The 16,176-nt window shown below is 50.8% G+C and overlaps 1 protein-coding gene across 9 annotated transcripts; it reads left to right on the top strand.

The window, feature by feature from the left end:
- The first annotated feature begins 1,350 nt into the window (after window positions 1-1,350).
- On the top strand, window positions 1,351-15,456 carry Slc16a5 (solute carrier family 16 member 5). 9 transcript variants are annotated; one of them, XM_074045178.1, is made up of 6 exons: window positions 1,352-1,643; window positions 2,138-2,220; window positions 4,214-4,461; window positions 6,986-7,129; window positions 10,107-10,916; window positions 12,134-15,456. In XM_074045178.1, the coding sequence occupies exons 3-6, from the start codon at window positions 4,260-4,262 to the stop codon at window positions 12,379-12,381; spliced, it is 1,404 nt and encodes a 467-aa protein (XP_073901279.1). In that variant the 5' UTR covers window positions 1,352-1,643; window positions 2,138-2,220; window positions 4,214-4,259; the 3' UTR covers window positions 12,382-15,456. The 9 variants fall into 9 exon arrangements, 7 of the variants coding, with proteins under 7 accessions (XP_073901281.1, XP_073901279.1, XP_073901278.1 ...); XM_074045177.1 differs by having other exon boundaries at window positions 2,138-2,246; XR_012438434.1 differs by lacking the exon at window positions 2,138-2,220 and having other exon boundaries at window positions 1,353-1,643; window positions 12,134-12,488; window positions 13,565-15,456.
- Window positions 15,457-16,176: the final 720 nt, after the last annotated feature.

Here is a 16,176-nt window from a genome sequence, read left to right as displayed (position 1 = left end):
TGTAATCAGCTGGCACTTGTGGAGGCGGGCGGGGGGGGGGGGGAGTACCTCTGGATGCAGGGGAAGAGGGAGTGTGACTTGCCCCAGCTCCCCAGCCTCTGAGACCAACTTCCCTTCCAGTGCTGGGCCAGGCACAGGGAGTTGTGGGCTTGTCAGTCCAAGCTCATGCTGCCCTCAGCTGGGCAGGAGCTCTTCTGCCGCCCACCTGTGTCCTGGGCCCCAGGCATGGGAACTTGTTCAATATGGAATATAGGAAGGGAGTCTCCAGGATCTCCCTGGGACTCCCCATCCTTACACTGCTTCTGGGGTTGGTGGCTCCTTGGTGCCTGTCCTTCAGACTCTCCCATCATGGGAGAAGAGCAGGAAAGAGGGAGAGGAGGCTGCCCCTCTACTCCAGACTCCAGCTTTTTCCAAACCTTTCGCTGTAGGCATAGACTCACCCCTGTGACCAGGCCCGAGAGATCCGGAGGAATCTGAAAGAATTCTGAGAGCCTATTGGGTTCCCTTTTCAGGTGGCCCCTGGTACTGACCTCTTTAGGGCTCTATCATCTGATGAAGGCATTGGCTAGGGATTGTGAGATGGGGGAAGGACCAGAAACACATCGAAACATTTGTCCTGCCCACAAACCCAGCTTCATGCTGTTTGACTGTAAAGCTGGTGTCACTGGGCTAGGTAGGAGTCCCTGAAAGCTGAGGTCAGCAATTCCCATGATCCAGCCTCACCCCCTCCTGCACCACACACATTTGTTCCAAATGCCCCCCTCAGGCAGTGCCCGTGATTCATGGTTCCCAGCAAAAAAGAAAAGACCACTTCCCTGCAGAAGCAGAGGTGAAACCACCACTGGGGTGGAGTTCAGGGTGGCCTTCTCGGGGTGCTGCAAGGGCTGAATCTTGAAGGACCAATTGGACTTCTCTGGCTAAGAATTTCAGAACCACAGTGACCAAGGACCTGAGAAGGGACCAACTGGCTGAGAGAGGGGACTGGAGGACCAACTGCACATAAATGCTATTTGTGTAACCTGGGAATTCCAGGTGTCTGAGGGAACAGTCAGCCATGGAAGGTTGAGTCTGTAGAGGGCCTGGTTGGTAGTAGTGCTCCCAGAGAGGGACTAGGGATCCCGAGAGCTTGGACACAGGGTTCCCCGTGTACACAAACAGAGCAAAGGTCCATAGGATTTCCTGGCTCTGATTGTCCTAGAGGCTGTTGGCTCACACCCCAGGACTAGTGGCCTCCTGAGACCTGAAGAGAGGAGATACAGGGAAGAGCTAGCCCCACCTACTGAAAGGATCAAAGAAGGTTGAGTACAGAGTAAAGGTCACAGGAGCCTGGATAAAGTACCCAAAAAAGACTGCCCAGGAAGTGGCTGTTGATAAGGTGTTATAGGAGATATCACTTAAGGGCCAGGACAAGAAAGAATATAAAGGGACCAGAGCAGGTCAGTGGGGAGAGGGAACTGGGAAAGGCAGGAGGAAGCCAGGTAGGCATGAGGGGCTGGGGAGGAGGGACAGACCATGGAGAAGGATGTGGAAATTTGACATTGAGGCATCAGAGATCCAGCAGCTCCTGTGTCTTTTCCATTTGCTGGGAAAACAGAAATCTAAGAAGAAGCCAGAACAAGTTCACTGGAGGAGCCACATCAGAGGTACTCCCATCCCCATGGGCCTGGGACAGGGGGAGGATGGGGCAGGGACATCTCTAAGGCTAGCTGTCCCATGCAGGAGCCAGGAGGATAGGAGATGCCTGTGCATCACTGCACACAGGTTCACATCACTCACAGACCCTGAGGCTGTGATGAGTGGTACACCTGCACACCTTGGCAGAGCTCTTTGGTATCATTGATGGAAGAAATAGGTTTGGAGCTTTGAAGAAAACAGTTTGGAGTGGATCCAGCTTATTTGGTTGTGATGGGCAAGATATGCCATTAACATAGACAAAGTCTTCTGTGTCTTTCCAAAATGTCAGAGTTTATCAATAGATACATAAACGATATCAATCTCTTTAGCTCTACTTCACTGAGTACTCCTGGTTTCACTTGAAGTCACAGCCATGCCAATAACAAGTTCTTTATTCTGTTTCATTTTTAACTACTAATATCTACAAAACTCAAATCACATGTCACACTGCAATTATATACAGGTTATAGAAGACAATATATAGAAGAATAAAGAGGATTTAAAGAAGCAATGTACAGAGTCACCACAAATAGCCAATGCAAAGAGGTACTACAAATTCACACTCACTGCAGGTAGGAAGGTATTGCATTAACACCTGTAAAGATGTCAAGGTAAAGGACTCTCCCCCAGGACCTCAAAGTGGGCACTGTCAACAGAAAGGACAATATGCTAAGCCGAACTGGGGACCGTCAGGAGAAAGTTCATTGCTTAGAGATCTCCTGAACACAGGCTGTGATGTGTCACTTTATCAGTGACAAAGTGACAGGCTGGTGTGCTGTGCTGCACTGTGAGGTGTCTCTCCTTCTATGTGTCTTTGATGAAAAGGTTGCATCATCATTGGTCTGATGTGTCCAATAAGCTCGCAGGTGATAATATGTGATTTGCATGAATAAGTCACTTATCAAATTGTGACTTATGATTAAGCAGGACAGATGGTGGTTGCTTATGTGCACAACAAAATGCCAGTCATTCTACCTTAGCATTTTTACCTAATATGGAGTGACTCAGGGGAAACTGCTCTATAAAAAATGGAATAACTCAGGGTGGGGCCTGGTCTGCTCTATACAGTGCTCTTTTAAAACTCTGGGATCAGCTACGCACAGTAGTGCACACCTGTAGTACCAGCTATTAGGAGACTGAGGCAGGGGAATGGTTAAGCCCTTGAGTTCTAGACTGGCCTGAACAACGTAGCCAGACCACCTTAGAAAGAAAGAAAGTAAGTAAGAAAGATAGGAAGGAAGGAAGGGAGGCAGGGAGGGAAAAAGAAAGAAGACTATGGAGCAGGGCAAAGGTGTGGGGAGTTGGAGTTGGCAGGAAGAAGTGGTTTCATATTCTCAGTAATTTCTAAAGTTTTCATGGATCTCCCTAGGATCTGGAGCTGGAGAGGGGGCTGCTGTAGGAACAGCAGCTGGCAGTCTGTTACCTTAACTGAAGCAAAGGCTGTGCCCTTTGCCTTCCTGCCTCACCCCGGAGTGTAGTGAGCCAGAACTAGAGCGAATGGGAAAAAGACTGAATTTGGGGTAGGGCCCTTCTTGAGACTTTAGAGACTTCTGTGGTTCAGAAGAAGAGCCTGGGTGGAGATGCTGAGTTGAGACATGCCTGGCTTTTCTTTTGGAGCCAAAGATGTGAGTGTGTGTGTTTGTATATGTGTGTCTATATACCTTGCATGTCACTCAGCTTGTCTGCATATGTTTGTGAGTGTATGGCTCTGTGTGTAACTATGTGAGTTTTGTGTGTGTGTGTATCTAGCTGTATGCCTCTGTATGAGTTTGCGTACTTGTGGGTGACTGTGCACGTATCAGTGCCGGTGTTGCTCTGTGGTAGGGGTCCTCAGACAAGCCCTGGCAGATAGCATGATCGTGGGACTTGAATCTTGACCCCGAGTTCCTTGTGCAAGGAGCATTGTAGGGATATTTCAAAGGGCTCTGTGATGAACCCAGGTGACTTATCTCTAAAAACCATGGTCAGGTGCCCTTGTTGAGCTGTCATGTGTTCACTCCTTGGCTGTCCTCAGTTCCAGCTTGCTCACTCCAGCCTTCACAACAGTGCTGATAGTGGATTTGGGCTGTTCTTGTGGCATTGCAAAAGTCTGTTGATATATAGGAAGCTTGGTCCTGAATGTTTGCAAATGTATCCGTGTGTACCTGTGGGGACATAGGGACTTTGGTAGCTCTAGAGATTGGCTACATTCTATAAATAGTTACTGGGTGGGCCAGGAGGTCCCACTTGCTGACTGCCAGGTGATGTAACAACTGAAAAGAATTCTGCCTACCTACCTGGTGCCATTGGTTACTGCCTGCTCCACCCCTGCTGCCCTTCCTGCCACCTCCTGCCAGGCTGTCTCTGAGAAGTGGGTGAAAGGAAATGCAAAGGCCAATGTGTGGGGCTCTGGCCACCTCCCAGGGGGCGGTACCCCTCCGTGATACCTGGTGCTGGGGCATGAGGAAGAGACAGTCTCAGCCACCCAGAGAAAGTGGCAGGTGGGTTGAGGGAGGGTGGCAACCAGCCAATCCTAGGCTCCATTCTTTTCCTTTCCCAGGCAGTGGTCACTAAGTGACAGAAGGCTGTGGCAGCACTGGTAGCAGATGATGCCCCAGGCCCTGGAGCATGCAGATGGCAGATGGGCCTGGATGGTTCTGCTGGCCTCCCTGATGACCCAGGCCCTCACATTGGCCTTCCCTGCATGCATCGGTGTCTTCTTCACAGATCTGCAGCATGACTTCCAGGCCAGCAACAGCGAGACCTCCTGGTTCCCCTCCATTCTGGGGGCTATGCTCCATGCTGGGGGTGAGCAGTCTGGAAAGGGGTTGAAGGGGGGATAAGAAATTACGTGGGATAGAGGAGAAGCCACAATCTCCCTGGTCTCCTGGGTCCCTCTGTCTGAGGCCAGGAGGCTTGGTCTCCTGGGCACATTCCTAAGTGTTACCTGGTTTCAGTGGGGCCACCTCCACCTGGCTGGAATCCAGCTGGACCAAGCTGTGTCATCAGGAAAATGGGTTGCCCTGGGGATGGGAGAGCCGGGAGACATCTGAAGTACAAAGCCAGGCAAGGTCCTAGCAAGTCCTTTGGTGAGCATTGGGTGATCCATCCAGACCTTAGGTGCACATGGAGGCTCAGTGTAAGACTGGGAGAAGCCGGTGCCGGGGCCAGAAGACCCAGGCTCTTACACTTGCCAGCTGGGCTATCTTTCTTTGCAGTATGGAGGAACTCTCCATCTCAAGGAAAATGCCAGGAACAAAAGGGGACAGAGCAAGAGCCCCATCTCTCCCTGGGGCTCCCTAAAGAGGGGAGGTTGGAGAGACTGGAGCCTGGAGGGAAGGCAGCCTTCACTTCCCCTCTTCTCCTTGCTCTCCTCCCACAGGCCTCAGGGGCCCATGTACCTGGGTTGGCAATTGTAAGAATGTGACCGCCTTCACCCTGACCTCAGTGATGAGAGCAGAGTAGGAGGTGCATGACCCTCTCCCACGGGAGAATTCTTCACAGAAGCCCTGGCTCCTGGAAGCTCTCTAGGGAGACCTCAGAGACAATGACTTCAGGGGGTGCTTGGCCAGCAGGAGCCAACATGATCACCCCTAGGGTTTGCCCATATGTGGGTTTGCTTACCTCAGTTGACCTGAGCTCCTTAGCTACCTCTCTGCCATTTCCTCCACCTGGCACCTGTAGCCTGCTTATTATTCTAGGTCCTTCCCAGAGGGGGGAGACTGGGAGAGATGGGCGCTATCCACAGTCTGCTTTGGAAGCTTGGGCTGCAGGCAAGGGGAAAGCCAGGCCTGGCCCAGAACTTGTTACCGCTTGGCCTGCAGGGTTGGGGTGAGTGATGGGAATCTCAGACAGTTCTTTTCCATGCAGACAAAGAGGTGCTTGGAGAGGGGTACTGGGAGCTAGGCATCTTGTGGGGACCCCTACCCCCCCAGCCAGCTTTGGACTTTTCACCCCAGAGCAAGCACACCATCTCTGTTGGTGTGGGATTCCTCTCTGTCCATCTCTTTCTCCCACGCTCATTCAGATTATCATAGAAATTTTAAAAGTGATCCTTTGATCCTTTCAGACTTCCCTCCCAGCCCCCCCCACATTTGGGGTGAGGAAACCAAATAGACCCAAAGTGCAAGGGGTCCTGGCAGGAGCTGTACCCTGCAAAAGGAACACCTGCCTCCTGGGCCCCGCCCTAGCTCCACTTATGACACCATGACTCTGGGATTTCCCCAAGGTCACCTTTCCTGAGTCAGGCAAATCGCAGGGGTGGGGAAGATATGTGGACCAGAAGTCACAGCCACTCCAAAGCCCCATGTCTTCCTCTTCAGGGGCAGGGGGGACTGGTCAGCAGCCTTCTCTTGGTTGTCTCTGAGGATGGGCCGCTCACTCCCTCTGTTACTGTCATATTTACCCTGGTTCACTCCACTCATCCCCTCTTCACTGCAGACACGCATGCACACACAGGCACGTGCAACACACACAATACTTTGTCCCTCTGGCTGCACTCTGGGAGAGTTACTTGGAGAAGCTTTAATATGTGTGCTTATGGGCAGGGCACTTCTGCAAGGTGTCTAGGAACAGCTGGCCAGACTGGCTAGTTTCTACTTATCAGACTGGATAGAAAGCCGCTGGGGTGGAGGCAGGCCCTCTCCACACGGAACCAAAAGTCTGGGTGTAGCCAGGGTTGTTTTTTGTTTTTTCATGCTGGAGATTGAACCCACGGCCTCTCACATGCTATGAACGTGCTCAACCCTTGAGCTACACCCCTAGTCCTAGGTGTAGATTTTGGTGGTGGCTAAAGCTGATGGGAGAGGGGAGAAGGTACCTGGCTTGACTTTCTCCAGAACACTCCAGAGGTCAGAGCACGGAAGTACAGGATGGCCTAGGATCCTATCCAAACGTACAAGGAGAAGGTGGAGGGCGTGTGGTGGCCAGGATAGAAGTGGGGCTAGAAGCTCACCGTGGTTTAGATGCTCCAGATGCCCCCTTAGAGACAGACCTCTCCCAAGTGAGGGATGTCCATACAGGTCATGAACCACTCCCATTTGGATGGAATAGGTCAGTGCAGTGCAGGACTTTGGCCAGACACCATCTAGTCTGACCCCTTACTCTGAAGATAGGAAACTGAGGCAGAGAGAGGGCTCAGGCCTTGCTCAGATCACATGGTCAGTCTGTAGCAGAGAAGGAATTAGAATTCAAGCTGGTAAAATCCAGGACTTGTGTTGTCCGCTAAGCCACCTGGCTATTCCTGGTGGAACCCCTCTCCCCCAGCTCCATTCTGCCCCTGAATCCCAGTCTCCTCACTCAATGCCCCCTGCTGACTGTCTGCTCCCCACAGGACCCCTGTGCAGCCTCCTGGTGGGACGCTTCGGCTGCCGAGTGACTATGATGCTGGGGGGCGTGCTGGCCAGCCTGGGCATGGTGGCCAGTGCCTTCTCCCGTACGCTCATGCAGTTTTTCCTCACGGCAGGAGTGATCACAGGTGACTGTCATTCCATTTAAAGTGGCAGGCAGGTGTGGGAAAGGCAGGCAAGCCTCTTAATTTTCTAGAACTGTTTACAGTCTGATGAGGGAAATGGATGATTATCAGATAAATAAGAATGCATCCTGGCCTAACATGAAATGAGTCAAGAGGTGAAATCCAGGACACCCAGTGTAGGAAACAAAGCAGGAGTGGAGAGGTTTACTATTCTCGACAGGGCAGTTATGGAGGGCCTTGGAGAGGGGGTAACATTTGAGTAGTGTATAAGTCAGCTTTCTGATACTATAATAAATACCTGAGACAGTTGACTTATAAAGAAGAAAGGTTTACATAGACTCACAGTTTTGGAAGTTTCAGTTCTTAATTGGTTGGCCCCATAAGCTTATGGTAAGATAAGCACATCATGGTAATATCATATGGCAGAGCAAAACTAACCCATCTCATGGCCAGGGAGCAAAAGAGAGAAAGAGGAAGGGGTTGAGATCCCACTATCCCCCTTGAGGGCACATCCCCAATAACCCAAAGACCTTCCACTAGGCCCACCTCTCAATGTTTCCATCACTTCTCAATAGCACCATGCTGGTGACCAAGCCTTTCCCATGTTTATCCTAACCACAGCAAGCAGAGACAAGAGAGGAGAGAGAATCTGATATGAGGCTTTCTGGGAAAGAGCATTCCAGGCAGAGGGAGCAGCAAGTGCAAAGGTCCTGAAGTTCAGGAGCAGAAAAGTAGCAGTAGGTTAAAGAGGCATGAGCGAAGGGGCCAAAGAGGTGAAGTGTAGAGGCCTGATGGGGTTTAGTTCACAAAAGGTTTTGTAGTGAGTTGGGGAAGCCATTGAGGGGTGAGTCACACTATCCAATTACTATTTGCAAAGCACCCCTCTGGCTGCGGTGGTATTGGGGCAAGGCTAAGAGTAGACAGAACAAGTAGGGAGCAGGGTTGAGAGCCAGGTATGAGGTGGTTGTAGCTTGGACCAGGATAGTGTGATGGAAGTGATTGGGAAGAGATGAAGCTGTGGTTGCATATGAGATACAGAAAGAAGAGTCAAAGATAACACAAGAGTCGAGAAGGTGACATCAAAGAGTTTTGGCCTGGAGACAATGGAAGGATGGAGCTGCCATCATCAGTGGGGAAAGGGGAAGAGCAGGTTTGGGGAAGATGGGAAGCTTGAGTCTGGATGGTCCTGTCTGGGGTTCCAGAGAGGAACCCTGAGCTGGAGTGGGCAGTTCAGGAGTCATGAGATGGTGGGAGCATAAGATAAGAAATCACCCTGCCATCTCTGAGGGAATGAGGGTGACAGCTGAAGAAGAGGACTAAGGACTGAGCCTAGGCACTGCCCAGAGGTCTGGGCAAGAAGAAGTGACCCAGAGGTAGGAGAATCAGGAGAGTTTCTCCAGGAAGTGAGTGATGAAGTGTGCCAAGCTGCTGATGAGTTAGCTGGGCTGAGGGCCAGACTCGCCCTCTCAGTGCAGCCTTGTAGATCTTGACAAGAGCAAGTATAGTGCAGAGGTGAAGATCAAGGTCTGATAGAAACAGGTTAAGAAGAGAATGGGAGAGACTGAGGGATGCTTCTGTTCCCAGTACTGAGAGGAGAGGAGAGGAGAGGAGAGGAAGAAGGGAGGGAGAGGGAACGAGGGAGGGAGGGAGCAGGAGAAGGGAGTTGGAACATAGCATTGTGCTGGCATTCACACTCAGGACTTTTACATGCTAAGTATGCATTCTACCATGAGCTACATCCCCAGCCCCTGCTGTGGCATTTCTATGTAAATGGATCTGAGAAGGGGGAAGGTACCCAAAAGGAGTTGTGGTATCAAAAGTTTTTAGGGCTGACAGGGTAGCTCAAGTGGTAGAGTGCCTACCTAGCAAGCATGAGGCCTTGAGTTCAAACCTCAGTCCCACCAAAATAAAAGAAAAAAAAAAGTTTTTGGTTTTGTTTTTCTTTTTTTTTTTTCCTTTTTTCAGCCATTCTACCACTTGAGCCACATCCCCAGTCCATTTGGCTCTGGTTATTTTGGAGATGAGGTCTCGGGAGCTATTTGCCTGGACTGGCCTCTAACCTTGATCCTCCCAATCTCAGCCTCCCAAGTAGCTAGGATAATAGGAGTGAGCTACCAGAGCCCAACTCTTTTTCTTTTTTCTTTCTTTTTCTTTTTTTTTAAATAGTAGAAATAAGAATAAAGGAGAATGATCTAGTAAGGAGGAGGGAGTATGATGTAGGAGAGGGGATTACTGCCGGGATGCCTGAATAGATAGCCTCTGAAAGCGTGGGTGGGTCATCATCTCAGTTGATGATCACCAAGGACGGAAGGCAAGTGAGTGACCCAGAGATCCATAGTGGCAACCGGGGCAGCTGTCTCATGTTGTCTTGAGCTTTGTTTCTGGCATGAGCAGCTGTGGGGTGTAGGCGTGGAGGAGTGGGGAGCTGGGCAGGCCCCTCTGGGGAAGTGATGTGTGAGTTGAGTGGAAAGTCTGAGTGAAACGTGTTCCAGGGAGAGAAGATGCTACTGCAGATGTCCCGAGGTAGGGAAGGACAAAGAGAAGGAGAAAAGAAGCTGATGTGGCTTGATCCTGGTGAGTGACAGGGAGTGGCCTGAGATGGCATCAGAGAGGTGGGTCAGAGCCAAACCACACAGAGCCTTCCAGGACAGAGTAAATACTCTGGATATTTTTCAAGTGTGAGGGAAAGTCTTTGGAAGGTGTTAAATGGGTATTTAAAAGGTGGCTCTGGTGCTGTGCCAAGGGGGAACTGAGTGTCCCTGGCAGCCTTGGGAGGCAGAGCTGAGGGGTGGGTGGGATGCTTACAGGGAGGTGTCAAGGCAGACAGATCCATCTTCATTGCATGGGGGCTTTGAAGTGGGTCTGGCATAGAACCAACAGAAGCATCCATGGGACATGAACCTAGGACCCCCCCCCCACTCTGGGTGTAGGTAGAAGGCCCCAGAATGCCCCTGAGCTGGTCTCCCCTCTCACTCTGCAGGTCTCGGCATGTGCTTCAGCTTCCAGTCAAGCATCACAGTGCTGGGCTTGTATTTTGTCCACCGGCGGCCGATGGCCAACGCACTGGCTTCCATAGGATTGTCCTTGGGCGTCACCCTCTGGCCACTGCTAGCCCGCTACCTCCTGGAGGATCTGGGCTGGAGGGGCTCCTTCCTTGTCTTCGGCGGGGTCCTTCTCCACTGCTGTATCTGTGGGGCCATCATGAGGCCCGTGGCCACCAGTGCAACACCTGAGACCAGAGAAAGTCCCCCTCTACCTTCCAAGACACCTGTGCGCAGCTGCCTGGCAACGTGTGACTCAACTATTCGGCACCACCTGGCCTGTGACATCCTGCAACACAACATGGGTTACAGAGTGTACACAGTAGGCGGGACATTGATGATTCTAGGCTTCACACTGCCACATACCTTCCTGGTGCCATATGCGATGTGGCACGGGGTAGATGAATATCGGGCAGCCCTGCTTGTTTCCATCATTGGTTTTTGCAACATCTTTCTGCGGCCCATAGCAGGGCTGCTGATAGGTCGACAGAGACTCGCCGGCTACCGCAAGTACCTATTCAGCCTGGCAGTCCTGCTCAATGGGCTCACCAATCTGGTGTGCACGGTGTCTGCTGACTACCAGGTGCTAGTGGGCTACTGCCTGGTCTACAGCGTGTCCATGTGTGGCGTTGGCGTCCTCATCTTCCAGGTCCTGATGGACATCGTCCCGATGGATCGGTTTCCTAGTGCCCTGGGTCTCTTCACCGTACTTTGTGGCATTGCTTCCCTCATTTCTCCACCACTGGCCGGTGAGAACCTGGGAGGGAAGGTGACCAGTTGTGCCCAGGTGGGGGGCCTGTGTGGGTGGTGGGCAGGGTATGGAGGGGTAGGGCAAAGGCTTTCAGTCTGGACAGAGTTGGACCTGGTCCAGCATCTTCTCTCTGTGTAGGGACTGTGAATCTGTGATTCTCCCAGACCGTCCTGGGAAATGTGTTATAGTTTGTCTTCCACCTGTCACTCAGGTTGAAATTATGGATTTGTACATGAGTCCTTCGTCTTCCTTTCTGTGCTTCTATTTTCTTAACTGTGAAAATAGGATATCCCTTATGGGCTTTTCGTAATGGCCCCCAAGTTATGAAGTAAAGAGCTTAGCAGAGAGTCTGGCACATAATAAATGCTATACCTGTGTTTGCTGTTATCAGCATCCTAGTTCACCTACTTCCTATCTAAAACCTGGGGAAATCACGTTCCTTCTCTGAGCCACAAGGTCAGCTGCAAAATGTCCAAAAGGGCATGTGCCTTCGTCATTTATTCACCCAGACCACTCATGGGGTGCAACTGGCCAAAAACTAGGCTCTTGGGGCTTATCTTCTCATGGAGAAGTCAGGAATGGAAGGAGGAGGACATGTTTGTGTCCAAACCACTGTGGAGTGGTGATTTATGCTGGGACGGAAACAAACAAAATTTACAAGATAAGACCCACAGGAGAGGGTTGCCAGGCAGCTGAGTGTGTGACTTTCGTAGAGTTGAGGGAAGGTTATACAAGCCCTTGGTGCTGAGGGCAGTCAACAAACAATACATGATGGCTGTTATTATGATAAGAACTGGGAGTTTGACTCCAGTCCAACGGGACTCTTTCCTAAGTGTGACATTGGAAGTCCTGGTTTCCAATGGAGTTCTTCAAGCAAATAAGTAGAGAGAACTATTTAGGATGAGGTGGGACCTGGGAGACAGCTGAGCAAGCATCTCCTACTCCTCTATTTCTAATCTCCTTGCTGCCTGTCCTTAAGGAAGTCATGTTCTTACATCCTCTTATGGCCTAAAGACTCCTGCCTAGGGCAGCCTAGGGCAGGTTCCTCCTTCTCTCCTTTCATTCAACAACTATCTACAGAGTACCTATTGGGTATAAGTCACAATCCCTTGTCCAGCAGAGACAAAACTAAAATTCCTGCTCTCATAGAGTGCGCAAGTGAAGGAACAAGCCTAGTAGCCCTAACATGTGGCCTAATGTGTTCTCTACCCCCAGGGTTCCTCGTGGATTCTACCAACAACTTCAGCTATGTGTTCTTCATGTCAAGCTTCTTTCTCATCTCTTCTGGCCTGTTTATGGGTGGCAGCTTCTATGCCTTGCAGAAGAAGGAGAGGCAAGGCAGGCAAGCCAAGGCAGAAGGAGTCAGCTCAGAGACTGCCTCAGTGCCAAGTCTTATCCTGGAAGGCAAGGACAGTTCCAAGAAGCAGCTGCACGTTGAAAGGATGTATGTAACCAGTGTTTGAGCTGCAGAGATCAGCGTCTGAGCCCTGAGGTCAGCGAGTGACCTTCCTTTCGGCCAGCAAAATTCAGGAGCCAGCCCTTCTGTCATTTTTCTTTGGGACCCAGGAAGGTGGGTCTGAACACAACTCAGGGCAATGAGGCCCATCCCAGCTTGGCTGGCTCCTCACTGCTGCTCCTACAATCCAACACATTGGATCTTCACATCCAATCTGCCTGCCTCCAACATCAGGTCTTCTTGTCCTTCTCTGGCTTTCTTCTCAAATGATGAGCCCTGACCCTTTGAACAACAAACTAGGGGTATAGCTGCCCCCACACCAGTGCTGGGCCTCATACGGGCTGGAGTTCCAGGAGAAGTGATGATAGAGGACCACACTGAGGAGTTGACCTAGATTCAGGATAAGGGCAGATTAAAGGGCAGGTGGAGTGCCTGTCTAGACATCTGCACAGGAGAGGCTCCTCTCCCATTTTCCTGGAGTGGACCTTCCAGGCTAAGATCTCAGAACTGAGGGTATCTAAGGGGTCTCCTGCCATCTCAGTAGGGCCTGCCCTAGGGATGTCTTCTCTCTTTTGCCCACAATGTATCCTTGGTGGGGAAGTTTAATGCTGGGGTTGGGGAAGCCAGACACTTTACTGACCAAGGGAACGGAAGGCTTGTTAGGCAGCTAGAGCACTAGGAGGACCAGGACCATTATGAAAACAGGATTGCATATGCAACAGAAGTCTTTGTTCCCCTCCTGGCCTCCTGAGGCCCCTCTTTTTCCTGCCATGTTAGAAGTGTCAACCATGAGGGCTGGGGGTGGAGATGTTGCCTAGTGTGAACAAGGCCCTAGGTTTGATCCCTAGCAACTCCCCCCACCAAAAGTTTATACTAAAAAAGAAAAAAGTGTCACCCCAGGGATGGTAGCTGGCTGGGTCAGCTCCCATCCATCCCTGTTCCTGGTGTCCTGTGCCTTTGGCCTGCAGGCCAGAGCTATCCCTTTCTGGTGTCCCTTCCAACGTTCATTACCCAGGGCTGGTTGTAATCAGTCCAGGCTTGTCCCAGCTGGGTACCCCAGGGAATGGGAAAACAGTTTGTTTGAATTATACACACAAACATTCCCTGCAGTGTGTCATAAACTCTGAGTTACTAAAGCTGGAAAACAGGCCTGGGGTAAAATTCCTCCCTTCTCCCTTCCTTTCTTCCAGCTTGGCACAGACTGCTCAGGCTCAGGACCTTGTTTGTTGGTTCAGGCTCAACCAGACTCCAGCAAGAAAACTCTATCGGGACAAATGATCTTATTTTCATGATCTGATGCCAGTGTTCCTCCTCCACATGTCTGTCTGACATGAAGAAGGATCTTGGAGCTGTGTGTCTCCTCTAAGATGTTTCCACGAGCTCCCCCCTATGGCCAAAGGAGATAGTGCAACACTGCTGCCAAAGGCTTTGGGCTGGTATAGAAATCTGAGTTTCATGTTTCACTGCCACAACTTGCTGTGTGACTTTGGGCAAATTGTCAACCATCCGTGGGCCTTGAAAAAGTTGGAAGTAAGCGTGGATGAGCTACAAGTCTCTTCCCATTCGAAAGGTCTGAGTGTTCTGAAGATCTTCATTGCCACCAGGCAAAGGTGGCTCACGTCTGTAATCCTAGCTACTCAGGAGGCAGAGATCAGGAGGATCGCAGTTTGAAGCCAGCCCCAGGTAAATAATTCTCAAGACCTTATCTTGAAAAAAAACCATCGCAAAAAAGGGCTGGTGGAGTGACCCAAGGCGTAGGCCGAGTTCAAACCCCAGTACCGCAAAGAAAAAAGAAAAAAACCACCACCAACAACAACTTTATTGCCTTCCCACTCCCCACCCAGTCCTGAGCTTCTTTTGGGTGGTAGTGGGGCTTGAACTCATGCTTGCTAGACAAGGCATTCTACCACTTGAACCTACCCTTTTTTGTGTTGGGTTTTTCGAGATAAGGTCTCTTGAACTATTTGCCTAGGCTGGCTGTGAAACACGATCCTCCTGATCTCTGCCTCCTGAATAGCTAGGATTACAGGTGTGAGCAACTGGTGCCTGGCTCCACAGGGCTTTAAGATGTTGTGCATCTTCTAAATGGACCACATCCTGAAAAAATTTAAAAAATATTGTTGAACCTTCAGCATAGGGCATCTTGACATCATCTGCTCCCAGGCAAGAGTGGCAATAAAGTGGAAAAAAAGTCTCTGGGTAGAAGTCCTCCAACAAATATTTATTGAGCATCTATGGTATTTAAGGGACTAGGCAGAGAGGAATAAGACCTTGTCACTGCCCTTGACACAAAGCCAAGGACTGAGACTGGGTGTGTGGCTCAAGCATGTGTGTCTCAGAGGCATTGAGCTCAATCATCATGCCACAAAAACAAAACAAACACCAAATAGTAACAATTCTTCCCCAAGGTGGAGGGACCTGTAAGTCCCGAGGAAGGGATAAAATCAGACACAAAAAGGGAGACTGAAGTGGCCCACTGAGTCCAGAACCCACACTTGGCTGATTCCGTGAGACTCAGTCTTGGGCAGTCCCTGTGGAGAGAGAGGCAGAGCTCACTTCTGTCCTGCCCCATTCCCTGAGCTCCTGGTCCCAGGCCTTTGCTGCTCTGTCCAGTGATAGCAAAGACCCCTAGCCACCTTGAGCTGAGATGCACAGACTCTCCACAGAAGTCAAAGGGCCTAAATGTCAAACCAGGGTACCCAAGCACCCAAAGTAAGGTCAAAACTGCTGCCCCAGAAGATGTGGACTGGGTAGAGGCTGATCACAGGTCCTGAAACCTCAGAGGTGGAGCCTGCAGCAGAATGGAATGTGGTGGCCACTCTGCCTGTCCCAGGCCCTGAAGGGCTGAAGGACAGACCGCAGGAGGTCAAGGAGACACTTCTCCTCCCTAGGAAATGCCTGTTTGCATCTGAAAGGCATCTCTGCCCTCAGGCAATGCAAAAATAGGCTATAAAACCCCACTCCCCACCCTGACCCACAGGATCACCAGTTTCCAGGTCCCCCTGCATTCCCCAATATACGGTCTTTCTCTTCTCTTTTCTCCAACTAAATTCTCTACAAATAAAATCTTTCTGACTTCTGCTGTTAGAGTCTGTTTGTGCTTTCATTCTCAGAGTGGGCTCAAGAACCCTGAGCATCTGAAATTCCTGCACGTGTCATCCGTGCATATTTGGCAATGCACGAAGGGACCAGCCTTCACCTGAGGCAGTATAGGTTGTGCCAAACTAGGAAAGACTGCCTAGGAATGTGACCGTGAGGATCTGGCACTCCGGTGGAGTCTGTTTTCCAGGACAGACCCCCCACCACAGCCTAGCTATGGTGGAACTGTCAGGTCGACCTTTAATTCCTCTCGCTCTGTCTTGTTAAGGAGGGTTTCTTCCTTGGGAAACTGAGGAAAAGGTCCGAGCCCACTACAGCTGTATGGCAGGCAATCTGAGGAAACTCGGATGCCAGGCGGGGATTTATACTGCACTGCCAATGCTACGTGGGCAGAACTCTACCTTAGTGCACCGAGGCTTTTTCTTTTTTCCTCTCCTTAAATGCTAACTCTCTCTTTCAAGATCTGACCAGCTTAAGGGGAGGTCTGAAAACAGCCGGTGGAAAGGAAAGTTTGTCTTCAAGCCACAAAAGGTGTTCTGGCCGGGGCCCTCCCTGGTGTCACCCAAAGGCTGGAGACGCAACTTCCTGACCTGTCCTGAGGCCCCAAAGGTGGCTAAGTCTTGGACCCCTCCAGCCATGTCCCCAGCAAACAGACAATCAGATCTCTCATGCTTCCTTCATGGTTTCTGTGGCCCGAGAGTGG

Source organism: Castor canadensis, chromosome 11 (genome assembly GCF_047511655.1).
Source record: "Castor canadensis chromosome 11, mCasCan1.hap1v2, whole genome shotgun sequence".
NCBI classification, from domain to species: Eukaryota; Metazoa; Chordata; class Mammalia; order Rodentia; family Castoridae; genus Castor; species Castor canadensis.
The sequence above is the reverse complement of the archived record's forward strand: the minus strand, read 5'-3'. Positions and strand labels throughout refer to the sequence as shown.